The sequence below is a fragment of the Oryx dammah genome, unplaced genomic scaffold (genome assembly GCF_014754425.2).
Source record: "Oryx dammah isolate SB20612 unplaced genomic scaffold, SCBI_Odam_1.1 HiC_scaffold_5, whole genome shotgun sequence".
Classification (NCBI taxonomy): Eukaryota; Metazoa; Chordata; class Mammalia; order Artiodactyla; family Bovidae; genus Oryx; species Oryx dammah.
In genome coordinates, this window is record NW_024070189.1 from 105,763,866 (window position 1) to 105,780,534 (window position 16,669).

The 16,669-nt window shown below is 42.2% G+C and overlaps 1 protein-coding gene across 4 annotated transcripts in view; it reads left to right on the plus strand.

Annotated features, from left to right (window-relative positions):
- RUFY1 (RUN and FYVE domain containing 1) overlaps nt 1–16,669 on the plus strand; it is a 69,853-nt gene that overhangs the window by 35,532 nt on the left and 17,652 nt on the right. For all 4 annotated transcript variants that reach the window (XM_040241385.1, XM_040241384.1, XM_040241383.1 and 1 more), the window contains 4 exons: nt 2,303–2,372; nt 6,608–6,709; nt 7,555–7,671; nt 8,065–8,232. In XM_040241385.1, the coding sequence (XP_040097319.1) occupies nt 2,303–2,372; nt 6,608–6,709; nt 7,555–7,671; nt 8,065–8,232 (457 nt within the window). The remainder of the gene's footprint in view (nt 1–2,302; nt 2,373–6,607; nt 6,710–7,554; nt 7,672–8,064; nt 8,233–16,669) is intronic.

A 16,669-nucleotide genomic window follows, 5' to 3' on the forward strand; every position in this document is an offset into this window, starting at 1 on the left:
ATGCTCGGGAACAGGGGGTTTCCTGAGGCTTGATCATGCCTTTGCGTATGCCAAGCCTCCTTTCTCATGACTTTTGCCATGGGCGGAGTTCCTCACGCTGGCTCCCGGCAGTCTTGATTCCTGTCTCCTGTACAGTGTCAGGAACCTCATTCCATAGTTCATCAGGCACTCTGTCTATCAGATCTAGTCCCTTAAATCTATTTGTCACTTCCACTGTATAGTCATAAGGGATTTGATTTAGGTCGTACCTGAATGGTCTAGTGGTTTTCTCCACTTTCTTCAATTTCAGTCTGAATTTGGCAATAAGGAGTTCATGATCTGAGGCTCCCGGTCTTGTTTTTGTTGACTGTATAGAGCTTCTCCATCTTTGGCTGCATAGAATATAATCAATCTGATTTTGGTGTCAACCATCTGGTGATGTCCATGTGTAGAGTCTTCTCTTGTGTTGTTGGAAGAGGGTGTTTGCTATGACCAGTGCATTTTCTTGGCAGAACTCTATTAGCCTTTGCCCTGCTCCATTCCGTATTCCAAGGCCAAATTTGCCTGTTACTCCAGGTGTTTCTTGACTTCCTACTTTTGCATTCCAGTCCCCTATAATGAAAAGGACATCTTTTGGGGGTGTTAGTTCTAGAAGGTCTTATAGATCTTCATAGAACTGTTCAACTTCTGCTTCTTCAGCGTTACTGGTCGGGGCATATACTTGGATTACCGTGATATTGAATGGTTTGCCTTGGAAACGAGCAGAGATCATTATGTTGTTTTTGAGATTGCATCCAAGTACTGTATTTCGGACTCTTCTGTTGACTATGATGGCTACTCCATTTCTTCTAAGGGATTCCTGCCCACAGTAGTAGATATAATGGTCATCTGAGTTAAATTCACCCATTCCAGTCCATTTTAGTTCGCTGATTCCTAGAATGTCGACATTCACTCTTGCCATCTCTTGTTTGACCACTTCCAATTTGCCTTAATTCATGGACCTAACATTCCAGGTTCCTATGCAATATTGCTCTTTACAGCATTGGACCTTGCTTCTGTCACCAGTCCCATCCACAACTGGGTGTTGTTTTTGCTTTGGCTCCATCCCTTCATTCTTTCTGGAGTTATTTCTCCACTGATCTCCAGTAGCATATTGGGCAACTACCGACCTGGGGAGTTCGTCTTTCGGTGTCCTATCTTTTTGCCTTTTCATACTGTTCATGGGGTTCTCAAGGCAAGAATACTGAAGTGGTTTGCCATTCCCTTCTCCAGTGAGGATATTCTCCTCTTGAGGATATATCTTTTTTGGTAATTTATGTTTTCTAAGATTTGTTCTAAGATTTATGTTTGGAAATTACGTTTCCTAAGAAAAAAAATAGCAATTTTATTGATACTTTGTGAGTTTTATAGTCAGTACAGAATTGAAAATGCCATACTCTTTAAACTTGTAATTCCTTCCATATCTTTTGTTTTGTTGCCTTTTTCATTTTGTGTCAATTTGTATTTTTATCTTTCTCCCACCCAATTCTTGAACCTTGGTTCACTAGCCTTGAAAGATTTGTTTCTTGGTACCGCACCCCCTCAATCACAAAAAACATCAGTTTTTGGTAGTAGGATCTGTTGCCTAAAAGTGCAGGTTCTAGAGGCAGACTTCCTGGGTTCATAGGGGTTTGAATTTAGTGAGTTTTTCAATGTAAATTTATGGTTTCCTCATCTGTAATACAGATTAACAATAAAATTTGCCTCACAGAATTGTGAGGAGGATTACATAAGTTGATGCATTTAAAGTGCTTAGACCAAAAGAGAGCCTCAAAAGAGAGGCATCATCCAAAAAGAAAATTACTAGTATTATTGTTGTAGCTATTGTTGTTGTTTATGAAGTCTACACTAGCTTTTTGTGTATTTTTCAGTATGAAAGTAGAGCATGTTACTTAAAGAGTACGTGAAAAATGGGACAAAGTATAAAAAGATTTAAAAATCAACTTTGATCCTACTACCCAAAAGTACCAATATCTTGTTATGTATATTACTTTAGATGTATGACTGCCAGGGCATTTTGGTTCCCATCTATTATGTTGGGAGAAACTCTTGTTTTCTTTCCAGTTGGCTAAAAAACAAATGGGTAGCATAGTTGGGGAAGAAAACATTGAAAACTTTTCAATTAATATACATATATATTTAGAATCCTCATCTATGAGTTAATTGGAAACCGTTTGACTTTCCATTTCATACAGGAAATCTGGAAATCTCTATTCTCATTGTTTACAAATTGGGAAGACAACCTTCATCGGTTCACATTTACTTAATATTTTGTGTTTTACAGCTGCACAGTTGGGGACCTTCAAACCAAGATAGATGGCTTGGAAAAGACTAATTCAAAGCTTCAAGAAGAGGTTTGTAACTTCCTGAAATGCTTAAACCAGAATGACCCAAGGCTAAGAGAAATGGTATGGTTGGTATATCTGACCAGAGCTGCTCACTGGCAGGAATGGGAAGTGCTAACCTTGGGTGGAGCTGCAGACAGGACAGGCGCTCTCAGAATTTCTCATCCTCAGAATCTCTATGTTCTGCCCTGGCCAAGGCACCCATGAGCCCGTGCAGCTGACTGCAAGCCAGCTCTCGGTGACTTAGGCTTCGTCAGGCCACAGTGGCCCTGTAGGAAACAAGTGCAGGCCCTCTTGTGAACGTGCTTTCTCTTCCTCTCTTACCACGTGTGCTGTGATGAGCGTGTCTCCCTGCTGTCGGAAGGCGCAGCCTCTGCCATGCGGTGGAAGTACCCTTACCCGCCCGTTTGGTGGCTCGGCCTCGCTGGCGCATGGAGCCCGTCTCCCCACAGCGTGGTCTTTCTCTGCTTTCTCACTAGGAAGAGAGAGAATGAAGGGCCAGGAAGAAGGAGGGCTGAGGCCGAGGAAGAGGCTTGCTGCCCACGCCCGGCCGTCTGCTTGGTGGACACAGCTCACCTCCTGCTAGCAGGAGGGGTGCACGCCCGCAGGTAGTGGTCCCGGGCTGCTCGGGCCCCCCAGCTTTCACTGCGAAGGAGGGGCTGCGAGAGCGGCCAGAGGACGGCCACCCATGGCGTGGGGCAGCTCACGGCCGGGAGAAGTCGCAGAGCACGCCTGTTAGTGAGGACTCCAGTGTAAGGCTCACTGCAGACTTCCTACACTCTTCTCAGGGCAATGACCGAACAGCTTTCAGGAGAGGAGCTCAGATTTGTGAGAGGAGGTGGAAGTTCAAAGATGAGAGTCACAGGAGAGACTTCATCGCATTTAGAACTGGAGCACTCAAATTCCTCTGGGGATGGAGTGGGCCTTTGGGCCTCACTTCCTCATCTCCAAATTGGGTGATAATTCATGCCTTACTGTAGTGCCGTATAGATTCAGTTCAGTTCAGTCGCTCAGTCGTGTCCGACTCTTTGCGACCCCATGAATCGCAGCTCTCCAGGCCTCCCTGTCCATCACCATCTCCCAGAGTTTACTCAGACTCAATGTCCATCGAGTCCGTGATGCCATCCAGCCATCTCATCCTCGGTCGTCCCCTTCTCCTCCTGCCCCCAATCCCTCCCAACATCAGAGTCTTTTCCAATGAGTCAACTCTTCGCATGAGGTGGCCAAAGTACTGGAGCTTCAGCTTTAGCATCATTCCTTCCAAAGAACACCCAGGACTGATCTCCTTTAGGATGGACTGGTTGGATCTCCTTGCAGTCCAAGGGACTCTCAAGAGTCTTCTCCAACACCACAGTTCAAAAGCATCAATTCTTTGGCGCTCAGCCTTCTTCACAGTCCAACTCTTAAATTAGGTTAATACCACATAAACATGCCTTGCCTGACACTTGGCATGTAGAGGCACTCAGAGAGACCTTAGTTGATTTTAGAGCAAGCACATTCACTCTTTGTTCTCCCAGATGAGGTGGCATGCTTTGTTTTTTGTTGTTGTTTTAGGGTTTTTAAAACCATTTTTATTGTAGTTGGCTTATAATGTTATGTTAGTTTCAGGTGTACAGCAAAGTGAATTAGTTATATAAATACATACACCCACTCTTTAGATTCTTTTCCCGTATAGACCATTGCATAGTATTGAGTAGAGTTCCCTGTGTTATACTGCTGCTAAGTCACTTCAGTCGTGTCCGACTCTGTGCGACCCCATAGAGGGCAGCCTACCAGGCTCCCCGGTCCCTGGGATTCTCCAGGCAAGAACACTGGAGTGGGTTGCCATTTCCTTCTCCAATGCATGAAAGTGGAAAGTGAAAGTGAAGTCGCTCAGTCGTGTCCGACTCTTAGCGACCCCATGGACTGCAGCCCACCAGGCTCCTCCGTCCATGGGATTTTCCAGGCAAGAGTACTGGAGTGGGGTCCCATTGCCTTCCCCGGTGCTATACAGTAGGTCCTTATTAGTTAACTATTTTATATATAGCAGTGTGCATATGTTAGTCTCAGTCTTCCAGTTTACCCCTTTCCTCCCCCTTGTACCCCTGGGAACCATAAGTTTGTTTTCTACATCTGTAACTCTTTCCATTTTCTACATAAGTTCATTTGTACCCGTTTTTTAGTTTGCACCTATAAACAGTATCACGTGATGTTTGTCTTTCTCTGACTGACTGACTTCACTCGATATGACAGTCTCTAGGTCCATCCGTGTTCCTGCAAGTTGACATCATTTCATTCTTTTTTATCCCATTGTGGACATGTCCCACGTCTTCTTCATCCCCTCCGCTGCTGATGCACGTTTAGGCTGCCTCGGTGTCCCGGCTGTTGTCAGTAGTGCTGCAGGGAACACTGGGTCCATGAATCTCGCATTCTTGATTTCTCTGCTACATGTCCAGGCGTGGCATTGCTGGGTCATGGCAGCTCTAGGAATAGTTTTTTAAGGAACCTCCACACTGTTCTCCACAGTGGCTGCACCAGTTTACATTCCCACCAACAGTGTAAGGGGGCTTCCTTTTATCCACCCCCCTCCCTGGTATTTACAGTCTGTAGGTTTTTATAATGGCCATTCTGACCTGTAGTTTTGATTTGCATTTCTCTAGTAGTGATGTTAAGCATCTTTTCATGTGCTTTTTGGCCATCTGTACGTCTTTGGAGAAATGTCTGTTTACATCTTCCACCAATTTGTTGATTGGATTTTTTTTTTTTTAAATACTGAGCTGCATGAGTTGTTTGTATATTTTGGAGATTAATCCCTTATCAGTTAACTTTGTTTGCGAATATTTTCTCCCACTCTGAGGGGAGTTGGTGCAAATTTAGCTTCTGAAACTGAACAGCTGGGTTATTTTTTCTTCAAAAGCAAACAGTTGTAATAGAAAATGTGCTTTAGAGAAAAGTACACCCCTCCCTCAGGGCGTGCTCTCTGTGTCCTCCGAGAGTAGCACTGGGATTACCCTATGGTTTTTGCCTGCTTCTTCCCTTGTAGCAACTAGCAGCTCCTTTCAAGCCTTACAGTTTTTAGCTTGGCCACAGAAGTTATGTTTAGAAACCTTAGTCCTGGCTTCTGAGTCCGAGTGGACCTGGATGCATTGACCAAGAGAAGGCTTCAGGGCCCTCTGTTCGTGAGTGATGCTAAGAGCACAGCCACACACTGGGGGCACACGTCTTGCTTCTTTTTCCTCACCCAGCCTCACCTTCTCTCTCGAGGCTGGTTCAGAGGCTGGATAAAGCCAAGGTGGTTGGGGCATTCACTACTTGTGAATGTAGGCACCCATGAAGGCACTTGCTCCTATATACTTTTCCCTAAACTATGTTAACTCATTCAAGGCAAGGAAGATGTTTTCCTCAGGCACATCTTTAGTGGTTTGGTTATGATTATACTCCCACATTCTTTAATTATCTCTCTAGTGATAAGATATACTTTTGCTCATTGGCTAGAAAAACTAAAAAGAATGGCGGGGAGGGGGCAGGAAACCCATAATCCCTTGGCTAAATGACAGCTCTTTTTAACACTTGGTATACAGCATCCCCATCTTGTCCCAAAGTTTTGTTTATTTGCTTGCTTTTGATTTTCTTCTTAAGCATTTTTAAGTTGTGGGGTTTTTGTTTTGTTTTGTTTTAGGCTGTGCCGTGTGGCACGTGGGGTCTTAGTTCCCCAACGAGGGATCAAAACCGTGTCCCCTTCATTGGGAGCACCAAGTCTACCCCCACCAGGGAAGTCCATTGTTGTTGTTTTTAAACTAGTCATGAGAACATACTCTATAACCTGCTTTATTTTATTATACCATAAATATGTTCTCAAGTCATTAAAATTTTTTATAAATATTTTAATAACTACTTGTTTCTTTTTTTTGCTGCCACTGTGATTTGTTAAACCATTTCTAGTATTGGACATTCAGGCTGTTTCTAATATTCTGTGTCCATAAATCTTTGCCCATGTGAAATAGATGGTATATTGTCATTTTTGTGAAAGAGTATCTGGGGAGGGCAGACATCACTAGGGCAAGAATGGGAGAGAGATTTTGCTGTCTGTTTTTTTATCTTTGGAATTTTGTGACTGTATTACCTAATTCAAAACAAGGATAAAAAACAAAATTTCGCATATGTAAAAATGCATTGTCAATTTTGAGGATGATAAATGTTAGCTTTTAATTTGAGTAGTAAGATTCATTTTGATGTTAAGAAATATAAAAATCTTTCTTAATAAGCTTTCAGCTGCAACAGACCGAATTTGTTCACTCCAAGAAGAACAGCAACAATTAAGAGAACAAAATGAATTAATTCGTGAGAAAAGTGAAAAAAGCGTAGAGGTGAGAAATGGGCCTTGTGGGCACTCAGACATGTCCATCACAGACCTCAAGCTTGAAACGTCCAAAGATGCTCTGTTTCAAAGATGCCTTGGTACCCTCATGTCACTCTCAGGCCACCTGGACCACTTGGTGTTTCCCAAGTGCCTCTAGGCCTTTGTAAGGGAAAGTTACTGTTCCCTCCTCAGCTCCTCTTGTGCACCCAGGCCCCTGTGGTACCGCCCCGGTGCCCAGCAGTGACCCTAGGCCCTTCTCCTGTGTCCTCGTCACTCATCGCGTCTCCCTCCACTATAGAAGCCATTTGCTGTTTTGTAGAACTGCTGACTTGCAGCCGTCTCACCCAATGACTTGAGGGTAGAGACTGTATCTGATTCATCTCGAAATTTACCCAGTGCCAAAAATTATGCTAGATAAATATTGAATGGAGACCTTTCCCCCTCAGAACAACTTTTCTGTTTTAAGGAAAATTAAATAGTTTCTGAGCTCATCTTTTCAAAAATCTATTAGTTTGCTTTCATCCTTCAAGTTCAAACACATTAAAATATCTTTAATTTTTTAACTTTTCTCATTATTTTAAAAAATAGAAATTAGAAATTATGCTACTTTTAAAACATATATTTGGTATATTTTAGCAACTTATTGACCAGAAATATATTAATATATCTTTTGTTACCTGAACGTGATTGACCAGAGTGTTTCATTATTCACTTACATAACAAATCGCCAGTCATAGGCATTAGTTTCTGCAATAATTCCCCAGTCAATAATGCGTTAAAATACTTTGTACTTGGCCAACCCAGCTTGCTTTGTAAACAAACCATTCCTCTGGTGCTCTTGTTTGATCACAGATAACAAAACAAGATACAAAAATTGAACTGGAGACTTACAAGCAGACTCGGCAAGGTCTGGATGAAATGTACAATGATGTGTGGAAGCAGCTGAAGCAGGAGAGGAAAGCCCGCTTGGTGAGTGTGTGAGCCTGAGAGTCGTCAGCAAGATTTCCCAGTTCATTCCCTGTAAGCTAACTTCTATCAGCACTTTGCAGACACCTGGTTCAGCCTTCTTTAAAATGAATTAGTTTTATGGAAATAAGGCTCTTAACGTGTTAAAAAAATATATTCCTGGGGTATTCCTCATTGCCACCTACTTACTTTCTGTTGACTTGATGCTGAGCCAGTGTTCATTGTAAAATGAGAAAAGGGGTAAAATTAAATCTAGTTATGCTCCAGACAGACTTGTCTGCATCTCCCTAACCTATTCTGACCTTCGTATTTTCAGCACTGCCCAAAATGCAGTATCAGTTAAGTTCATTTCTCGGATCTACTTTAATAATATTCTCCTTATTAATCTCCTTTAAGGAACTAGAAAAAGAACTGGAGTTACAAATTGGAATGAAAACCGAAATGGAGATCGCAATGAAGCTGCTAGAAAAGGACACCCATGAAAAGCAGGACACTCTAGTCGCCCTGCGCCAGCAGCTGGAGGAAGTCAAAGCCATTAACTTACAGATGTTCCACAAAGTCCAGGTGGGGATTGGCTTTGTGTCCACATCACACAAAGCCCTGACCACAGTGGGCATGGATTCCGTCTTCCAAGTTTGGGCAAGTGACAGTTTGACTTAATGTTGGCCAAAACTCGCAAGGCTCATGATATCTGCTTTGGCATCGGCCAAACCCCCGTCTGCAGAGTCAGCACAGCATAGTTGGATTCCAAGGACCACCCCCACGTCCCTCTAGTGCTGCTGGAATTCTGGCTTCAGACTCTTTCTCCCTCTGGGCTTCAGATGCAGAAGGTTGAGTCAACACTTGTATCCCTGGTTGGAGCACTATAAAGAAACATCCCTCCTGTTTTCTTATTTCCTTTTAGCCCCCACCCCACTCCCATCCTCTTTTCTGTAGCCCAACATTCGAAAGTGGTAATCTTTTCATTTGTATTTATCACTCTAAAACGTGTATCATTTGGAGATACAAATTTTAGTTTCCATCAGTGGTATTGTGCTATGGCGCTCTTTTTCCTTTTTCTGCCTCAGAGTGACATTCATCTGCGTACTTGTCTGGTGTTGGCTTCTTAATACAGTTTAGCTTCCCAGTGTGTGTACCCACTGCACTTTTCTACCCAGTGATGGACAGACGATCTTCCTTCACTTTGCTAGCACAAGCCACGCCCTGGCAAGTAGTGTACCCATCTCCCTTTGAAACGTGGGAGAATCTCTCTGGCAGACATAATCGTAGTGTCCTCCCAGCCAGACGCTTCTTTCTTCCTTCGTGTTCCTGGTTTGCACAAGCCCAGCCACACTGCTTTCCAGAAGGGCCGCACCAACGCACACTCCCTCCAGCTGTGCCATGTGGCACCTGTATTGTGAGTGAGTGTGCAGTTGTTCTAATATTCATCTCTCAGTCTAGGGAGCTTGAGCATCCTTTCATATGGCAGTTAGCCATTTATGTTTCCTCTTTATGGCTTACCTGTTCATATTTTTTGTCCTTTATTTCTTTTGTGTTTTCTCTTTTCCTTGTTGATGAGTAGTAATGTATAGTGTAAATATTAGTCCTTTACTGGTCTACAGATTGTAAGTATCTTCTCCTGGTCATCTACTATCCTTAAGTCCCTAGTTTTGATGTAGTCTAATGTGTTGGTTTTTCACATATGGTTAGCACTTTGGGGGCTTCCCTGATAGCTTAGTTGGTAAAGAATCTGCCTGCAGTGCAGGAGACCCTGGCTCTATTCCTGGGTCCGGAAGATCCACTGGAGAAGGGATAGGCTATCCACTTCAGTAGTCTTGGGCTTCCCTTGTGGCTCAGCTGGTAAAGAATCTGCCTGAAATGCAGTAGAGCTGGGTTGGGAAGATCCCCTGGAGAAGGAAACGGCTACCCACTCCAGTATTCTGGCCTGGAGAATTCCATGGACTCTATAGTCCATGTAGTCGCAAAGAGTCAGACACGACTGAGCGACTTGCACTTTCACTCTCTTTGTTTGCACTTTGGAGGTTTTGTATTAGAAACCTTCTCATGCCTAGGTGTCAGAGATGGTCCACACTAGTTGTCTCAACCTTTCATGGTAGGTTTGTACTGTTATCAAGAGTTAGCCTCTGTATGTGGCATCACCCAGGGATCCAGTGCTCTTTTTGTCCATCTAGTAAACTGCTTCAAGGTCATTTATTGGCATGGGGTACCGCCTTCATCATGTGTCAACTTCCTATGTAAATAAATGGGACTATCTCTGAGGTCTCTGTTCTGCTTGACGGTTTGTTTATTTTAATTGCCATAGCTTTGTAGTAGGTTTTAATGTCGGGTTGGTTCTGTTAGTTTACTCTGGCTGCTATGATAGAACACCACAAACTGAGTGGCTTACCAAGAATTTGCCACCTCACCGTGCTGGAGGCCAGAGGTTTCAGCATCGGGTATTGGCAGGGGTGGTTTCCTCTGAAGGTTGTGAGAACATCAGTCCCAGCCGTCTCTCCTAGCTTCTGGTGGTTGCTGTCAATTTCAGGGGTTCCTTCACGTGGAGGAGTTACCACCCCATCTCTGCCTTCCTCTCCAGACAGCATTTTCGCTGTGTGTGTATGCCTGTCCACATCTCCCCTTTGTATAAGGACACCAGTCATATTGTATTGGGAACCCACCCAACTCCATTGTGACTTCATCTTAATTAATTATGTCTGCAGTTAGTGACCCTGCTTCCAAATGAGGTCCTGGGTCATACTGAGGGTTAGGACTTCAGCATAACAAGTTTGGGAGGGATGTGACTCAGCCCATAATGTTGGTCAAGCCTGCCCGTGTTTCCCCATGTTCTCTCTTCATTTTCCGATTGACTTATCTATTTATAAATGTTTGTTCTTTTTTATCTTCTTTTAAATCGAAGTATAGTTAATTTGCAATGTTGTGTTTCTGGTATAAAATGACTCTTTTGCAGATTCTTTTCTATTATAGGTTATTATAAATTATTGAATATAGTTCCCTGTGCTATACAGTAGGTCTTTATCTATTTTATATATAGTGATATATATCTGTTAACCATAAATTTCTAATGTAGCCCTTACCCCTTTCCCCTTTGGTAACCATAAGTTTTTTCTCCAAGTCTGACTCTGTTTCTGTGTTGTAAATAAGTTCATTTATCCTTTTTTTAGATTCCACATGTAAGTGGTATGATATTTGTCTTTGGCTGACTGACTTCACTTAGAGTGATGATCTCCAGGTCCATCCATATATATTCCTACAGACGGCATTCTTTCTTTTTATGGCTCTGTAGGGCTTCCCTGGTGACTTAGTGGTAGAGAATCCATCTGCCAATGCAGGAGACTTGGGTCTGATGCCTGGGTCAGGAAGATCCCTGGAGAAGGAAATGGCTACCCACTCCAGTATTCTTGCCTGGGAAGTCCCATGGACAGAGGGGCCTGGCGGGCTGCAGTCCATGGGGATGCAAGAGAGTCAGACACGACTTAGCAACTAAACAATAGCAATATTCCATTGTATGTGTGTCTGTATGCACTATATATATATACACACACACACACCATATCTTCTTTAGCCATTCATCTGTCGATAGATATTTAGGTTGCTTCCTTGCCGTGGCTATTGTAAATAGTGCCGCAATGAACATATATCTTTTTGAATTAGACCGTTCATCTTTTCTAGATGTATGCCCAGGAATGGGATTGCTAGATCTTATAGTAACTCTATTTTTAGTTTTTTAAGGAATCTCCATATTGTTTTCCAGCGTCTGTACCAGTTTACATTCCCAGCAACAGTCCAGGTGGTTCCCTTTTCTCCACACCCTCTCCAGTGTTTATTATTTGTAGACTTTTTGATGATGCCCATTTTGACTGGTGTGAGGTAATACTTCACTGTAGTTTTTATTTGCATTTCTCTATAATTAGCCATGTTGAGCATCTTTGCATGTGCCTGTTGGCCATCTGTATGTCTTTCAGAGAAATGTCTAATTAGGTCTTCTGCCCATTTTTTGATTGGGTTGTTTGGTTTTTGGATATTAAGCTATGTAAGTTTTTTGTATATCAAGAAGAGATAAGAAGGCTTTCTTCAATAAACAATGCAAAGAAGTAGAGGAAGACAACAGAATGGGAAAGATTAAAGAACTCTTCAAGAAAATGGGAGATATCAAGGGAATATTTCATGCAAGGATAGGCACAATAAAGGACAGAAACAGTAAGGACCTAACAGCCAGAAGAGGTTAAGAAGAGGTGGCAAGAATACACAGAAGGACTATACAAAATAGATCTTCATGACCAGGATAACCGTGATGGTATGGTCACTAACCTAAAGCCAGACATCCTGGAGTATGAAGTCAAGTGGGGCTTAGCATTACAAACAAAGCTAGTGGAGGTGGTGGAATTCCAGCTGAGCTATTTAAAATCCTAAAAAATGATGCTGTAAAAGTGTTGCACTCAATATGTCAGCATTGGCCACAAGACTCGAAAAGGTCAGTTTTCATTCCAATCTCAAAGAAGGACAATACCAAAAAATGTTCAAACTACCAGTCAGTTGTGCTCATCTCGCAAGCTAGTAAGGTTATGCTCAAAATCCATGAAGCTAGACTTCAGCAGTGCGTGAATCAAGAACTTCCAGATGTACAGGCCAGGTTTAGAAAAAACAGAGGAACCAAAGACCAACTTGCCAACATTCATTGGATCATAGAGAAAGCAAGGAAATTCCAGAAAAACATCTACTTCTGCTTTATTGACTACGCCAAAGACTTTGACTTTGTAGATCACAACCAACTGGAAAATTCTTAAAGAGCTAAGAATAGCAGAATATCTTACATGCCCCCTGACAAATCTGTATGCAGGTCAAGAAGCCACAGTTAGAGCCTGACGTGGAATAACTGGTTCAAAATTGGGAAAGGAGTACCGTAAGGCTGTGTATTGTCACTGTTTATTTAGCTTCTATGCAGAGTACATCTTGGAAAATGCTGGGGGCTGGATGAATCACAAGCTGGAGTCAAGATTTCCATGAGAAATATCAACAGCCTCAGATGTGCAGATGATACCACTCTAATGCAAAAAGTGAAGAGGAACTAAAGAGCCTCTTGATGAGAGTGAAAGAGGCGAGTGAAAAAGCTGGCTTAAAACTCAGCATTCAGCCACAGGTACACATGTGTCCCCCCCATCCTGAGCCCCCTGTCCTGTGGCTGATTCATGTCGACGTATGGCAAAAGCCACCACAATATTGTAAAGTAATTAGCCTCCAATTAAAATAAATAAGTTAATTTTTTTAAAAAGAACTCAGTATTCAAAAAACAAAGATCATGGCATCCAGGCCCATCACTTCATGGCAAATAGATGGGAAAACAGTGGAAACAATGACAGATTTTATTTTCTTGGGCTCCAAAGTCACTACAGATAGTGACTGCAGCCATGAAATTTAAAAGATGCTTGCTTCTTGAAAGGAAAACTGTGACAAACCTGGACAGCGTATTAAAAAGCAAAGATATCGCTTTGCCGACAAAAGTCCATATAGTCAAGGCTCTGGTTTTCCAGTAGTCATGTACGGATGTGAGAGTTGGACCATAAAGATGACTGAGTGCCAAAGAATTGATGCTTTCAAACTGTGATGATAGAGAAGACTCTTAAGAGTCCCTTGGACTGCAAGGAGATCAAACCAGTGAATCGTAAAGGAAATCAACCCTGAATATTCATTGGAAGAACACTGGATCCCTAGATAATGCCATATACAAAAGTTAGCTCTTGATACATTACAAACCTAAATGTGAGAGGCTGAGTAAACTAGTGTGGAATATCTTTGTCACCTAAGCATGAGAACGTTTCTAAACAAAACCTCCAAAGTGCAAACCGTATGTGAAAAATCAACACATTAGACTATATCAAAACTAAGGACTTAAGGATAGTAGATGATTAGGAGAAGATGCTTACAATCTGTAGACCAGTAAAGGACTAATATTTAGACTATACATGGAATTACTACTCATCAACAAGGGAAAGATAGGAAACCCAAAAGAAAAAGGGACAAAAACTATGAACCGGCAAGCCACAAAGAGGAAACGTAAATGTTGAAGCTGAACCTCCGGTACTGGGGCCGCCTGACGTGGAGAGCCCACTCACTGGAAAAGATCCTGATGCTGGGAAAGATTGAAGGCAAAAAGAGAAGGGGGCAGCAGAGAAAGAGATGGTGAAATAGCATCACTGACTCAGTGGACGTGAATCTGAGCAAACTCCAGGAGACAGTGAAGGACAGGGAAGCCTGGCGTGCTGCAGTCCATGGGGTCACAAAGAGTCGGACACGACTTAGGGACTGAACAACAACTATAAAGCTGGCTGTTGGTGTATTTTCAAAATCCCTCTGTTGGTCACATCATTAGCAAATATTTTCTCCCATTCCATAGGTTGTCTTTTCATTTTGTTTATGGTTTCCTTTGCTGTGCAAAAGCTTATAAGTTTAATTAGGTCACATTTGTTAATTTTCACTTTTGGTTCCATTACTCTAAGAGATGGATCCAAAAAAATATTGCTGCAATTTATGTCAGTGTTCTGCCTATGTTTTCCAGTGTTATACCTTGATCTTTAATCCATTTTGAGTTTATCTTTGTATATAATGTTAGAAAATGTTGTATTCTCATTCTTTTACATGTAGCTGTGCACTTTCCCAGCAACGCTTATTGAAGCGACAGTTCTTTTCTCCATTTTCTTGCCTCCTTTGCTGTAAATTAATTGACCATAAGTGCATGGGTTTATTTCTGGGCTTTCTCTCCTGTTCCATTGATCTCTCTCTGGTTTTGTGCCAGCGTTATGCCGCTTTGGTTACTGTAACTTTGTAGTGTAGTCTGATTCTTGATAAATATTTTAGAATAAGGTGTAAACTTCCTTTTTCAAAACTCCAGCTGAATCTCCTAAGTGGGAATTACATTGAATTCAAAGCTTACTCTCCTTTTGTCCTTTTTATTCCTTAAGAGTTGCATTTTCTCCAGGTGAGCTCCTTGATTCTGTCTAGTTCTTACTGGCAGCGAGGTTGTTTCCTTATTTTGGCTGCGTCTTCAAGTGAGGTCTTACTAATATAGAGAAGTGCTTTTGTGCTTTATAGGTTGACCTTGCATTTGACAACCTTGCCCACCACCTGGTTCTGATAGTTTGCCTATTGATCTTGTTGGTTGTAATTAATCATATTGTAGGCAAATAAAGACAGTTTAGTCTCTTCACTCTCAAGTCTTGTGCCCATTATTTTTTGTTTCTCTTCACACTGGCCTCCATGACTACATTAAACAGTAATGGAAATAGTGAGCAGACTTATGGTTCTGATCTTAAAAGTAATGCACGTAAAACTTTCTCCATCAGGCCTTCCCTGGTGGCTCAGTGGTAAAGAATCCGCCTGCCCTACCAAAAGGGAAAGCAGGGGAAGGACAAATTAGCAAGTTGAGATTAACATATATACACTTCAGTTCAGTTCAGTTCAGTCACTCAGTCGTGTCCGATTCTTTGCGACCCCATGAATCACAGCACGCCAGGCCTCCCTGTCCATCACCAACTCCCGGAGTTCAGACTCACGTCCATCGAGTCAGTGATGCCACCCAGCCATCTCATCCTCTGTCATCCCCTTCTCCTCCTGCCCCCAATCCCGCCAATAGATAAACATCAGGGATCTACTGGATAGCACAGGGAGCTATACTCTATTTTGTAATAACCTGTAAAAGAATCTGAAATGGAAAATATGTGTATATGTAAATAACTGAATCAACTCTCCTGTATACCTGAAAGTAACATGACATTGTAAATCAAAAAAAAAAACAAGAATCCACCTGCCAATGCAGGAAACACGGGTTCCATCCCTGATTGGGAAAAATCCCACATGCCTCGCAGCAACTAAGCCTGTGTGCCCCAACTATTAAGCCTGTGCACTAGAGCCTGGGAGCCACAGCTGCTCAAGTCCACACACCCTAGAGCCTGCGCTCCGCAGCTAGAGAGTAGCCCCTGTTCTCTGCAACTAGAGGAAAGCCCACATGGCAACAAAGACAGAGCACAGCCAAAAATAAATAAAATTATTTTTAAAAAAGATTTCCCCGTCAAGAATAATAAACTAGACGGTTGGTGTATAATCTTTACTGAATTAAAGGAGTTCTTGTTTTTAATTTATTTATTTACGTTGCTGTGCGTGGGCTCCTTCTTGCCGCGTGGAGCAGAGGCTGCTCTGATTGTCGCGCACAGGCTTCTCACTGCAGTGGCTTCCCCGCCGTGGAGCACGGGGCCTGTGGGCTTCAGCAGCTGCGGTGTGTGGGCTCTGGAGCACAGGCTCAGCAGCTGTGGTGCTCGGGTTTAGTTGCTCATGGCGTGAGTGATTTTCCGTGATCAGGGATAGAACCCATGTCTCCTGCATTTTCAGGCAGATTCTTAACCACTGGACCCCCAGAGAAGTCCATGAAGTTCTTCTTTGCTCAGAGATTTTTCTCATAAATAAATAATTGAACTTTATTAAATGTTTTAGGCTTTTTTGCATTTTATCTATTGTGATAGAACAGTTCTTTTTCTTCCTTATTTATGTGGCAATTTATGGATTCCTACTTGATTATGATATATTTAAGTATGTAGCTAATATGTATGAGACAGACCTCTAACTTTCTTTCCTATTACTAACCTTATTTGGCTTCAAAATCATGGTTGGACTGGTATTGTAAAATAAGGTTTCCTGTTCTCTTTCTTAGAAGTAACTCTTAAGATAGCAAGTATTTATTCTCCAAAAGTTTTGAGAATCCCATCCATATTATAGGATTCATCTGGGCTGGGCTTTTTGGGTCAAGGAGACTATGACTGCCATTTCAATTTATTGAATGCTTACTGGTTTATTCATATTTTCCATTTCTTCTCAGACTAATTTTGGTATATTTTATACTTTTCCACAAAACGTGTCTTATTTTATTTAGGTTTTCAAGTGTTCTAGCTCATAATTGTTTATAATATTCTTTTGCAGAATTTTTAAATCTCTTTAATTCAGTGTTTTCTTGTTG